This window comes from Syngnathus acus, chromosome 3 (genome assembly GCF_901709675.1).
Source record: "Syngnathus acus chromosome 3, fSynAcu1.2, whole genome shotgun sequence".
NCBI classification, from domain to species: Eukaryota; Metazoa; Chordata; class Actinopteri; order Syngnathiformes; family Syngnathidae; genus Syngnathus; species Syngnathus acus.
The window spans coordinates 10198873-10213051 of NC_051089.1; the positions used below are offsets into that span (position 1 = coordinate 10198873).

At 42.3% G+C, this 14179-nt stretch overlaps 1 protein-coding gene across 6 annotated transcripts in view; it reads left to right on the forward strand.

Annotated features, from left to right (window-relative positions):
• zfhx3 (zinc finger homeobox 3) overlaps positions 1 to 14179 on the forward strand; it is a 217061-nt gene that overhangs the window by 150473 nt on the left and 52409 nt on the right. For all 6 annotated transcript variants that reach the window (XM_037247285.1, XM_037247283.1, XM_037247284.1 and 3 more), the window contains one exon: positions 10162 to 10393. In XM_037247285.1, coding sequence (XP_037103180.1) covers positions 10162 to 10393 — 232 coding nt within the window. The remainder of the gene's footprint in view (positions 1 to 10161; positions 10394 to 14179) is intronic.

Here is a 14179-nt window from a genome sequence, read left to right on the forward strand (position 1 = left end):
AAAGCAAACGGCCTCCTCCAATTAGTTGAGCCTGGGTTTGATTTTTAGTGATGACAACTACATCTCAGCAGCAATTACACTGCTCTGGGAATGATGAGGGTTTAGTTTATTGATCCTGCATTGATCCTCCTGATCAATGAGCACTTTTGTTTCTTTCATATGGAAAGTGAAATTATAGTGTTTTTCCTCCCCTTTGGCTAATGAGCACACCCAATAGAATTCACTTGTGCGTTGCCACACCGGGCCCATATGTATTAGTGACAGTTGCTTGTCCTCATGGGATAAAGAGGGTGGGACTTTTTAGAGAATCAATTGTCAGCACAAGTGCACATCCTCCTTGTGTATGAAGGTCAAACGGTGACTATATAAAAGGAATAAAATATGTTGATCTTTTGATATTTTAGGTTTGGCTACAACTTTTCTGTTTGTATGTGCATTTGTGGATTAGCTACATGTTCCTCCTACACTGCAAAAACACGCATGTGAGGTTAATTGAAGTTGAGTGAACATGAGTGTGAGCAGTTGTCTGTCTGGAGAATCAGTCCTGTAATTGACATGTCACCATCCTTTGGGATAGGCTCCAGTTTCCTTGTGACCAACATACGAGATGAGCAATAAAGGGAAATGGTTGCAGCATTAAATGTTAAAAGTGTCATACAGTGCCTTGACATAAGAATGTAATGTTTACCATGGTCATAACTCAAACCACTCTTATATTGACTCTTCTTTCGGCAAGTGAAATAAATGCCATTGTCATTAATCCATGATAACCTCCTCCAAAAAAAACAACTAATGTATTTATACTATGTTTTTAGACAGAAAGGTCACACTGTACAATACAGATATGACAGAAGTTGAATTGAAGGAAATAAACATTTTTTTCTTTGCTTCAATTGACATTGTGCTGCCTGTTTCTGGGGCATTTTGATTGATCTTTACTTTGACAGTCAAATTTAACTGGGAGTGGCAACCAACAGCTTGAACACCATTTTTTTTATGGACGTGTTCACTAATTGGTGAACTGCTGCTTGTTGTGAAGTGAGTCGAGTAAGCATGTTAAATTATACAAACTGACCATGACAGCATGTTAAAGAAATTGTGTTTTATTTTCTCTGGACTTTTTAGAACTGTAACTTCAAATGGACTTTTTTTTATCAAAATGTAAAGATTGCAGTAACTAAGTGCACTGCAAGGTTTGCACTCGTGTGTTGCAACTTTGTGTTTTCCCCGTGGAGAAGTGCTGACCGGTGGTTGCTGGTGGGTGTTTGGTGTACAAATTGTGTGAAGAACCCTCAGCTGCCATTTTCACTCCAACCGAGCACTTCACGCTGCATGCAAATAAGCCCACATATAGACCCACTCTATGTTTTCACCTCCACTCAACCCCACTCATTAATTTTCATTTTAAGAAGAAGCACCTCTCGAAGACCATGTTGCTTTTGTCATGCCAATGCTTGTGATAAAGATAGCCGCATGAGACGACATTTATAAGTATTGACACTATCTGAACACATAATCGCTGCTCTTAATAAGAATGTCTGTAGCAGCCAGCTTTCACCCGATCTCCTCTTAACACTTGCTCTGAATTTTTTTCGACTGAATTTTTATAAAACAGGATACGGGATAGTTAGAAAACATTCAGCATCCCAGCTATCACAGCTTTATTACGTAACCTGAAGCAACAAGCAATTAAGCAGTAATAAAATATTTACACTTCCAAACCCAAGGACACGAGGGGTGAAAGCGAGATAATACGTATAAGCCTGAGGAGGCGGTATTTTGTGTCTCCTTTCTACCGTTGTGTTTGCAAAACATGAGCTCAACTACGTAGTTGCTACAAAGCCAAGAGTGTGGGCCATTTTGGAATGATGGCTTCTGGCCCCTAGGAGGACTTTTTGGGTCACGCTAACCAGTAAACTATGGGAAGTGGACACATATAATGGAGACGTTTTCACTTGCACATCCAGATGAGAGCAATCCTTTTCATCTAGTTTTGCCGATTGGCCCTGGAACGTTGAGCGATGAATCTACATTCATGCCCATGTGATGTTTGTCCGCCCAGACTAATTGTGTTTGGGTCATGTTCCTGCTCTGCATTTAATTCTCATTGACTGCATTAATCATTTCAAGTGGTGTTTGCTTGTGCCTTAATCCAACACCCCTTCGTTACCAAACTCACTACCTCCATAAATCATTACATTCCTGGCCTTCATTTACATTGAACATTTTTATTGCTGCCAAAAGTGTCTTTCCAAGTTATGTTTCAGTACAGATGCAGTTAGCAGATTTACGTTGAGAATAAAACATTGAGTGATTAAGGTGCAGGTTTGCGTCTCGTCATTTTAAGTGGATATATTTTCATGATTTGAACGTGCATAAGAATGACGTAGATGAAGTAGCATTCTTTTTTTTTCCAGCTCAGTCGTGATATTGGCAATTAAAGGTGGTGTAATTTCAGCTTATTCACATAGCATTTGAGAGCAAATATAACTACTTGATTTTGGAAGATTTTGATACTGCATTTTATTTTTTTATATAAAAAAATCCATTGTAGCACGGTTGTTAACAAAACTCTTTTCTGCGGTGTGTCAAATTTAGAAGGCATATTCATTTTACTTTACAGGGACTTTAAGGAGCCTCAAGCAATCTGTTCAGGTGACACATACTTATGTTTTCATCACGTATGAGCTAAAGGGTTCTGTTATACTGTATTTGTAGCTTTGTATGCCTACAGGCTAATTCAAGTCATTATCATTACAAACAGAAACGTTAGCACTAAATGCGATAAATGTCACTCACAGTCAAATTGTCTTTGCCAACTTCATAGCCAGAAGAAAGGGAGTGTAATATCAATGGTTTATGATGGGTGTAGTCATTTTCTTGCATGTTTTCAATTGGGTTTCTTGCTCATATACTGTAGATCGATGGATTATGTGGAAGTGAAATGCTGCTTGTAAAGTTCTATTTAATTTTTTTTTTTTTTTTTGGTGGACCCGCCCAATCTCAGCATTTGGCAAGAAATATTATCCAGAATTGTATTTGAACATATCGGCCACACCATTAATTAGCTCAGCAATCCTCCTGAGTGGAAGGATGTTGCTTCAGAATGTTTGGTAATAGAGGAAAGGGCCCGGGCAAGTCCAGAGCTGTCCCCCTTCAGCTTCCAGATGGTACCCTGCCAGTAGTCAACTGTCTCCAACTGTTGTTTGGGTGCCCCCACTGGCTCCACCCTGTTCCAACCCCCTCCAGGCAGACACATTGTATTGCAATTTTGGCAAGATTGTGCCAGCACAGATTTAATAAAACCATCAGGAGGTTAAGCTGTTAATTAGCTTCCTTCAGAGAAAGGCAACAGCTTTTTTCCCCCCCGATTTTATACAGGGGGTTGCCATAATTTCCTGTTGTGTTGTCAGTGTGGTGGGTTACAAAAGCAAGACCCGGCTCATTAAGACGTGGCAAAATGTGTTTATCTGTATCCGATTACAAGTGCATATTATGTATGTATGACCATGCTTATCCAAATGTTCCTAATGAGCGAGACCTCGGATGGCGTCGCGAGGCTCCTGTGGGCATAGGCTCAGGCTCGTTATCACCACACAGGGGCATTGATCTCATCACAGCACGCATGCTTATCGCCCTCCTGGCCTCCCAAAGACACAGACTTGCACATGAATTATGTGGACACATTGATCATGTGATTGAAAGGCATCTTTTAGAACCCAGGGTCATTATTGAAGGAGGGATTACCCCAACCTTGTTCTTTGCACGTTTATGGGTGAGTACATTACTCAGCTCTGTGTCACAGCACATATACACATCTCTGTTGGCCAGAAACGTTCTATGCCCAAATATGGTCAATTTTAATTTATCGTTCCAAAAAGTCGTTTATCGTGTTGTCTGTTATTTTTAAGCATTATTAAACCATTTAAATGTTGAAGATAACTCGAGGAACAAATCTATTTATTCTCTTGAACGCTTGAACCGTGTTGTAAACCGTCTCTTCCCTTATTCTGTGGGCGCTGTGCAACATCATGTCACCTCAACATTAAAAGTCTGGATGGTATTTAGATGACGTGAAAATAAGTCGGTAGGACATATTCTAGTTAGCCTGTTTTGTTACAAATGAAACTTGGAAAAGATTCGCTGCAGAAGTAAGACGGCTTGTTTGTGTGTAACTTCATTGCCGCCTGTTAAAATACTGAGTCAGCTCATTGTTGTATTTATTGCGTCACACATGGCTCCTTGGAGAAATCTATTTTTAATTGATGACAGTGTCTTGTTTTCTTTGTTTTTTTAGCTAAAAAATTAGCACTTGAGCATGATTTTAGGGCGACGTGTTGTCACACAACAGTATGAACGATCCAATGTTTGGTAACTCACGCAAGATGTTTTTTTATTTATTCATTTCCTGAAAGTAGTGGTTTTGGAGATGGGAAGATTTTGCCCTACAGCTATGATATACACGAATGTACAAACACACCCACACACAAAGGCATAAACAATCAGCATGGCCCAAATTACTGCCTGCATTGATTGCTTTCCTTCTGCAATTATGTTCCCATTGTTTACTTTCTAGCATCTTCCTCATTCGAACAGAATTCAATAATTATTGCTTTATTTAATGTTAACGTAAGTAAGAGTGGTGGGTGTGTAGCACGGCAAGCTGCTTTGTCTTTTAGTGTCGTTCTCCCCCAATCCTCCCTTCCTACTTTGTTTCATGGCTTTGCGTTAAGGCATCCTCTCTAAGGACACCTGAAGACATCCATCTTTAGGTTTCTGCCCATAGGTCCATTTTGTATCCCTCCCTCCTCCCCAAGATAAATATACAGCTTGTTTTTATTCGCTGGTAGTGATGGATCATGTCTAAGCAAGTCGAGGAAGCATTTTTTTGAAAGAGGACCAGTATATGGGTGAGGGATGACATGCATTAGGGGGAGTAAAGGAAGAGTGCGAATGAGATACAGGAGGCTTTTTGTTGCCACTTCAGTCCTGGAATACTCCATAAGCTATTTTGAGGCATGTTGCAGCTTGCTGGGCCTAATTCAAAGCAGCCACCACACTTGGAACCCAGCGGGGCCTCTGCGGTTGTGAGCTGTTGTTCGAGCTGCTGGCAGACCCGGAATCCCGGGCCAAGCTCTGCTTTGCTTTGCTTTGCTAAATGACCTGCTTTCATTCCAGGGGAATCCCAGAGTCACATTCAGCGTTGAAATGCAGTCACGGCGCGCCACAGCCAAATTTTCGCCCTCAAGGTTTTCCTCTCCCAGCATTTATCATCATCATTAAAATAGATAAATAATCCTGATTTAGAACCCTTGGCAATTTGGCACCAGTTGTGCAAACACTTTGTCTGATGTTTTTTTTCTTTTTACTTTTGGATGAATCAGGAAGCTCCAAAATACACCGCACAGACGCGTTTGTCTGACAGTGAGAATGGGCAGATTTTATCCTTTCGGCGTGAAATACATTTTCTACATGAGTAAACTGTTACCATTACTGGGACGGTAGGATTTACATGTGTTCATATTCTGTGCCACCATTCAAAGGGGGGGACTTGGAGGTTGGCATGACCATTGCAAAGCAATCTCAGAGCAGAGCCTCTCTGGCTCTCTAACAGGGGGAGGTTTGGCAGCTCCTTTCGAATTGATAGCTATTTAGCTCACAGATAGCCATCTGTTTTAATGCATTAATTTTGTATTAACAGCACTGCCAAATGTAATGGTGGAAATTAGGGTATGAACTTAATGGCTTGTGGTTTTGCGTGCGTGCAGAAGTCTGTCTGTGCATGTGTGTTTATATATTGTTGTGCTTTTTGTCTATACTTTTATTTGTGTCTGCGTGCACGCGCTGTATTATAAAGCTCCATCGGGAGACATTCTCTGGAATTACCGTCTCTCTGTCTCCCATCCACCCTTCCAGTAATACCCACCTCCATCTTGCGTGAGTCTGACTCTCTCAGCAACCACAGTTTTGTGTTAAAGGTGCACTTTTACTTGCACGTTTAAGTGGATGGAAATGCAGATGTATGCCGTGCTCTAGGTGGGTGGTGAAACTGATACAGGCGCGTGGTGCCCACTCAAAGGGCAAGCAAGGTGCACTGTTGAGTTGTGAGCGAGAGGATGGGGTGGTGCCCACACCGCCCCGTCCCTCTCTCACTTTACCTGAAAAAGCATAGAGCAACTGCTTCAGCCTCCACAGAGAGCAGAAAGGTGCTCTACGGGGAGAGCGTTGATAAGCCATCATAGACTTTTTAAACTTTGAAAATACACTCTACTCTACATAACTGAAGGGTTGAAGGGCGCTCCACAAGAACGACAATCAGAAAATGTTGGAGAATATTAAAGGTAATTTAAAATCATCTCACAGACCTATGATTTTAGAGACTAATTACGCTGAATAACATGCTGATTTTAAATATGCAACATATACTAGATTTTAGGGTTATATTTGGGAGGATACATTTTTGATAACCTATTAATGTGCTGATGAGTTAAAAACGTATGATGAATCAAATAACTTCTTTTTGAACCCTTAATGCTTGCAACAATAAAAACAAGAACATTTGTCTCCTACTATACTTCAATTTGTTCTTTGGTAATAGAGAGGAAAAAGTTCTCTTTAGGGGTGGTTGACTGAAAAAAAAATCAACAAAAAAATCACAATGTCCTATCAGGGATGAGAATTTTTTTTAGCACAAATTTCAAATTTTATTATTTATTTTAGTCAGCATAAGCATCCAAAAGCCCTGTTTTGTTTCTTGTCTTACAAGTAGTTTATTGACTTTGACTACACACAACTATTTTCTTGTGTCAACTGTAAGATCAGACCAAATGATGAATGATGATGATAATAATATACAGAATGTACAAGTACTTGTGGTGAATGCATTTGAGGCAGTCACCCATTTATTGAATCCATGCCCCGGCACCCCTTTTGCTGGGGCCTCTGTAGGGTGATTAGAAAGGCCAGAGCCATGCAGAACAACTCCTTCCAGCCCAACATGACTTTTTCATTAAGCTGGTAAATTCCTGCACTCCAGTTGGAGGTGATTTATCAACTAGGGGCTTCATTGCAGATTCATAGAAAACAGACACAGTTCTGTCTGTCTTGTGCATTATGTTAGTGTGCACATGTGAAATAGAGGCAGAGGGCGGGCAAACTTGGTTTACTGTGTTCGTGCACTTTCTCCCAGAGAAATGCAATATCTAAGCGTTTGTTAATGTGAGGTTTATTCTATCATGTCTCTTTAGTGGTTGAGGACTATGAGTGAGTGTGCAACAGGCACCTCGTTGATGATCCTCCCAGTTGAGCTCCCACCGTGTTGACTGACTGTGAGCTGCCCTCAGCTGCCCGGGGTCATGGCCGGAGCAGAGGTGGTGCAAGGGCTGCTTTACAGGTAGAAGCGTTTGATGTTGTGGACGGAGCTACAGGCGCTGGAATGAGCCGCTCTTAGCTCTGTTGAGGCCACGGTCCTGGCCAGTCAGTCTACGAGTGAATTATGGCTGATGCTGGAGCAGGCGGTCTCAGGTTTACTCCTATATAAACCCCAGGCTTTTTATGGGAAACTATAAAACTCCCAGCATTTTTCCCCTACCTCCTGAGACTAGCTTTGAAGTTTTAGTCAGGTGCTGTCATTTTTTTTCTTCTCCAACTTGACTTCACATAGATTTCTGGGGCTGTGAGTCATTTGCAGTGAAAATTTGTTTTAATTCAGGACATCTGCGAGGACCAAGAGCAGTTTGGGTTGATGGATTCGGTGTTGTCTATTCACAAACCTCTCTGTGCGTCACTTCCGATGCAAAATTTGTGCACAGAGGAAAAACATGTTGTGAGGGGTTCCTCATAATATCCACCAACACCTATTCATGACATCATGGATAGCTTGAAATGAGGAGACAAAAGAGAGCATGCAGAGACAGAGCCTTTTGCAATCACCTAATAACTCTATTACACTGCACTGTGGGGCTCACAAAAAAGGAGCTAGAAGAAAGAGCTTTTCTTTTTTTCCTGGAAGTGGTGTCTTAATACGCATTTTAGGTGTTAAGCAGATGGATATGAAACAAAAAAATAACAATGAAATACAATCTCTTGCAACACCTCACGGCATTATTACAAGATTACCAGAAAGAAAGAATCAGTGGGAGATAGAGACACAAGCCTGTCAAGGACATTTAATATTATTCTAACTTTTTACCACCCCCCCTTTCCACTTTGAGTTTGTAAGCAATCTGATTTTAATGGAATGTGATTAAATTGCTGATGTGCGCAGGACATCTAGCTCGGTTTCTTCTTGTCTTCAAAGACTTTATATGAGCACGAGGGTTGAGATTAATGATCTTGTAGAGAGAGAGAGCTTTATGCACAATGTGGAGGAAAATGTTGGCAGTGCAAAGTAGACTCGGCTTTATTGCAACTTGAATATTTGCCCTATTAATTAGAGAAATAGGAAAAAAATAGTGGACTGCGTAATTTTATTTAAATGGGTTGAATACAGTCCAGAATCTGGTCACTGGCCACACCATTAGGTACATCCGCAGACTGCAGGTGCCGGATCAAAAACTGAAGCCTGAAGTCCATGGTCATGAGAGAACATTCTAATATTCCCTCCCTTTGTTCTTCCTAAAATTATTACGTTTGTAACCGGTTAACCACAATAATACCTACGCACATACAGTACAATAATCATTTTCACTGAAAGCATTATTATACAAAGGAACCTTGACTTAATAATTTCATTTGCTCCATGACCAAGGTTGTTAATTTACTTATTACATTTCTTTATTTCAAATCTATTTCTCACTAGAAATAATTTGAAATGCTAAAAAGCCATTCCTCCCCCTTGTAAAACACATTTTCACTAAAGCAACCAACTCCAATTGAGTAAGATCCAATTGGTCACCAATACTAAGGTTAGCACGCCTCCTTTTCTCACCTGTTATATTTGGATGCTATACGGGCTTGATAAATAATCACTGTATACTTACTGTACCAAAATCAGTGTTGATTGCTCGAGAGACATGAGACCGTAGACTGAGCCAGAGCCTGTTGGGGTATGCCCAGCTGGGCAACTTGTCTGTTGACTGCATTACCAAACAGCAGCGGACAATTCAGAACTAATGGAAACTTAGTGTTGTAGAAGGACACCACTATTTCTCCAGATATGTTAAATCCGGAGTCCGTTCATTCTGAATCCGTTAAATCGAGGTTCCGCCTTCTATTTCTTCCTCTCCAGCCAGAATAAATGGAAAACATCTGTTGATTGACATTGATTTCAGTCACATCAAACACCCAGTTGGACGCCCCTCGGAGTGTGATGTTGAGGTTTCACATGACAGACGTGGCACGAGTGTCCATGCAAAGCGAGCGGCTCTTAAGGCCCAGCCAGTGTGATACTTTAGGATAATGGTCAATAAATGGCTTGCTCACGCCAGGTCCGGTCTTGCATCATTGATTGAGCAATGCAGGAGGTAATTAGACTTGAGGCTCTGGTGTGACAAGACTTTGTGGCAGGATGGCGTCACTTGGGGTTGATAGCGCAGGCTGAAGACTGAAAGCTGGCATGAGGGTCTCTGTTTAGCCTTGGAGGAAATGTTGGGGTTGACAGGTCAATACCGATGCTGATTCACTGTCCTTTGACCATCGTCCTCCTGTTGCGGAATGTTCAGGTCACCCTCCTGCCTCTCAAGGCTTGCGTGCTGTGCTCTATGATAAAGCTGGGATTTAACTCGCTGTGATCAATATTTAGTATCCCAAGCGTGAAACAGGCAGATGTTTGGAGTTTCCTTTTCAGAGGCGGGAGGCTTGTGTTGAGTGAAGGGAATCAATGTTCTTTCCGTCTGCCGGGCTGCCGAGCTCACAGCTTCTGAAGACTAGCCGATGCCATCGCTGTCCGCCTTTGCACTCGGGAGATTTGAACGCCCCCCTACCCCCCGCCTCGGGCCTCTCCTGTCCTGTTAGCGTGCTGATACAGACACTCAATGCAGACCAAGTGCGCAGTCCAAACAGTTGTTCTGAAGTGGAAGAGGTCTGGATGTTAAACAACGGGACTGTGATTGGGAATTGATTTGTTCATTTGCCGACTGTGTGAGCGAGAGTGCTGTCCACAAGAACCGCTTTCTCACTTTTTTTTCTCTCCTCGCTCTCCCTCTCCATTCCCTCCCACAGCACCTACAGCAGCACGAAAACGCGGTGGAGGGCGATGCCTGCTACTACCACTGCGTGCTGTGCAACTACTCGACCAAGGCCAAACTCAACCTGATCCAGCATGTGCGCTCCATGAAGCACCAGCGTAGCGAGAGCCTCAGGAAGCTGCAGCGCTTGCAGAAGGGCCTGCCCGAGGACGACGAAGACCTCAACTCCATCTTCACCATTCGCAAATGCCCCTCTTCGGATACAGGTTAGACTCCTTCTGTTGTGAATGAATGAAACTATTCAGTTGGCTGTCCTTTCTACAAGATGTTGGAATGTGTGTGGCTGTAAGAACAAAAAGTACCTCGCTCTTCCACCTTTTCTCCGTGATGTGGACGCACTCACAGTCGACAGTGAGGCGCTCGAAAGCAGGAATCCCAGCCTAAAGCCCCGGTCCACTTAATGGCTGTCAAATCGGAGACCAACACAATCACCCGCCCCCTTCCACCCACTCGCTAGTCCACCTTTCTCTGTGATGTTTACGCACTTGCAGCCAACTATGAGACACTCTAAAGTAGTTTTGCCAGCAAACTGAAGAAAAGAATCATTTTCAGGATTAGCCATAGCTAGCTGGTCGTTTTAGTCACTCGTAAAAAATTCTGGAAAACTAAAATGGCGAAAGGCTTTACAGTTTGGTACAAAGTAATTCTCAATTTTTGCACACATTTCTTGTAATTCTGTTTTCCAATACGTATGATGTATTTCCAACCCTCTTACAGAGTATTTAAAACACAAGAAGTTGTCTTGCGCATTGATGTTAAAGATGGAGTGCAAAGTCAATAGGCAGCTGCAGCAAGGAGAAGGCCATCAGTAGCCAAAACACATTTGCAAGGCTAAAACAAAGTCCCCAGACTGCTCATTTATTATGGACTGATTAGGATGGGCGAACTGTGGTCAATTAACACGCTTTCTTAGCAGAGATTTGGTTTTCTAATCACTTTAACTCGGGTGCCCTCACAAAGGGACTCCTTTGTGTGTCCCGGCAAGAGGGAGCCATTACATCCCTCGCACACATACTCACTGTCTGTGTTGCGGAGGAAGAAGAAAAAAAGGCCAGACTGTGAAGACGCTTTGTTCCACGGAGGCAGGGATAATGAAGCCAGCGGCCGGGAAATTGCGCAAGAGGCAGTCACAGATCTGAAGCAAATCATTAGAGAACATATTTAGCTGAACAATTAGGGACAATTAAGCTTTCTGCTCACTGCACTCCAAATATGTTAATGACTACAGTACAGTGGACAAGAGAACATGCAACGGCAAGAGGAAAGGCTATTTAGGTTAAAAGGGTTGGGAATTTACTTTTCCTCTCTTGTGCAGATGAGAGTGGTGCCAGGGTTTGTACTTATGTGTGTGTGTTTGGTTTTTTTGCTTGGCGGATGTGCTTATCAATCTGTTTTTTTGTTGCTTTCTTTTTCATTCATTTGTTGTGCTTGTTGCCCATTTTAACCTCCTTGAGGGATGAAAGCCTAAGGTTCGAGCTAATGGAGCCCTTCTCTGCGGCTGTATGTGGACTATATCATACTCGCATACTCATAACTGAATGCCGATCTCTTTCACTTTGGTTGTAGTCTCACAGTAATGCTTCTTTGAGGACATGCCATGAAGAATACAAGCATTGCTTTTTACCACTCAAGCAGCCAAAGCACAGACTCAATAAATTCAAGTTGTTGAGTTTATCTATGATCAGTACAGGTGGCGTTTCTTGTAAAAAAATATATATAGGGGAACCAGAATAACATTTTTCTGGCACTCTGACACTCAACACCCAAAGGGTGGAGCTTGTCACATTGTTGTCTAATGATTGGTTTACAGAATATTGTCACTTCTGTCCACCCAAAAAGTACACAAACTGCATTTGAAATTAGCCTAGCACACAGTTGAGCACATCAAATGTTACAATAACACAGTAACTCGCAAATAGCTAAAGTCATCATATTGATAGTTGAAAAATGGGGGTTCAATGTTGCAATACAGTCACTGAATTACGACTACAACTGCCAAGTAGCTAAAACTAATGTTGCCTTAAAATTACGCCATCCCACTATTCCATTGTACGTGACCTTTTCACCGGCCAATTGGCTTGTCACCAAAAGGGAGTTTCTCCACCATAGGGACTTGCGTGTCATTTTAGTGTGCCTTGAAGGTTTGGAGTGTGTTTAACTATGTTCTAATGATCTAACCCACCCACAGTAAGGCCTCCTTCACAAAATAACCTCTGCAGTGGTCTGTACTTTTGATGAAAAACTGATGTCTCTGGCTCCACGCTTATTAATAGGCCGCACTCATAAATCGACTTTTGTGACAGATTCTACCGCAATGTCAAGTGAAAGAGCAGCACAACCATAGCGGTGTTGTTTTCTCCACACTGGCAAGAACAGGATTTATGTTGCAATAGTTGCAACAAAGCGATTACAGCAAATTGTAAGGATCTACTGTGGTGAAAACAGAGTTGGTTTAAATGTCCATCCCTGTAAACTTTCATTCCACTTGGCAAGTTCCTGCAGTGTAATTTCTCCTATAAACTGCCCCAGGCCTGCTCTTATAGCTCCACCCCCTTGCACGGCTGAACCTTGTATTCTCTTTTCGTGTAATATTTAATTTCCTCTCCATTAGAACTTCTGCGACACATGGCTCTCTTTTGTGGTCGAGGCATACTTACTAAGTGATGGAACATTGCCTGGCTTGTTAAAACAAAGTTGCCCCTGGAACTGTGGGTCACCTACGTGGTAATTCTGTGGCCTGCTGCTGCTGCTTGCTGCTGTTTTGTGATTCTGTGAGCAGTTTGGGTGTTAGTTGCTGTTTGCTTTCCCCTCCCAAAAATGCCCAGCATGACACAATGGAGTAAGGGAACCGTCAATTATATGCGGTCGTCAACTGATACCTTTCTATGACATTTCCATGAGTAATAGACTGAAATGAGATGGGCCCATGTGCAGCCCTGTGTGTGTTTTACATCCACCCACTTTGCATATTAATGCTCCCAATGAGGGTGCAGAAAATGCAGGCTCCAGGGATTTAGTGCCACATATTCCCTCCGTGGTGGATGTCTGGGGAGAGCAAATACAGCAGAAATGAGCTTCTTTCCAATTAGACTTACACAAGAATAAAGGCTTACATTGTTTTAACTCTTACTCATACTGACAATGTGCTGCTGAGGCAAGTTGCTCGGTGGCCCCGCCTCCATTTGTCTTCTTTAACCCTTTATCTCGGGGTGAAACAAAGGAGGCCTCAGTGGGAGCCCAGCCACACAGCTGCCCTTTGTGCAGAGACGCCTGACGAAAAGCCACTTTTTACTACAACTCCAACTGCATACACTGGGCCACATTAGGCCATTAGCACAAATGCACTTAGTCTGCATTTAATTAGGTAGACCCAAAGACCAACTCTATTCAAAAGTTCACTTTTCCCTGCATTTTTGTGTAATGGCCATTTGCAGGGCTTTTAATTGTGCTGGATTGTTCCTAATAATTGGCGCATTCATATTTAGTTGGTCAGAACACGCTGTTGCTAGGGAAATGACAGTCTGTTTTTTTAGGTCAATGTGTGTTTATACACTCACAATGTTTGGCGCACCTGATCAATCAGGTGCTGAACGTCTTGTTGCGGTAATCATTTACAGGAGCTACACTAGAGGGCCAAAATATTTAATTACATTATCCCACAATATGTTGCAGTGCAGTTCAGCACTAGTGCCTGCCAAAGAAAACCAATATTATATATTTGAATGAAAAGAATGAGTTTATTCTATTAAAAAGGGTTAAGATAAAGTGACAGATGCTCTTCAAGATTTTTTTTTCCCCCACCGACTGAGAGAGCATTTCATGAAGTTAAAATATGTTTCATTGGTGACATCCAGCATGTGTATGTGTGTTTGCATACATGTGGAGCAAGCAAAGACGGAGAACAAACGTGGCTGACAGTGGATTAGCTCCTGCTGTAAATCTGCCACAGTCACAGATGGCAGGCTCTTGATCTCTGGGCTGTGACGGCTCGG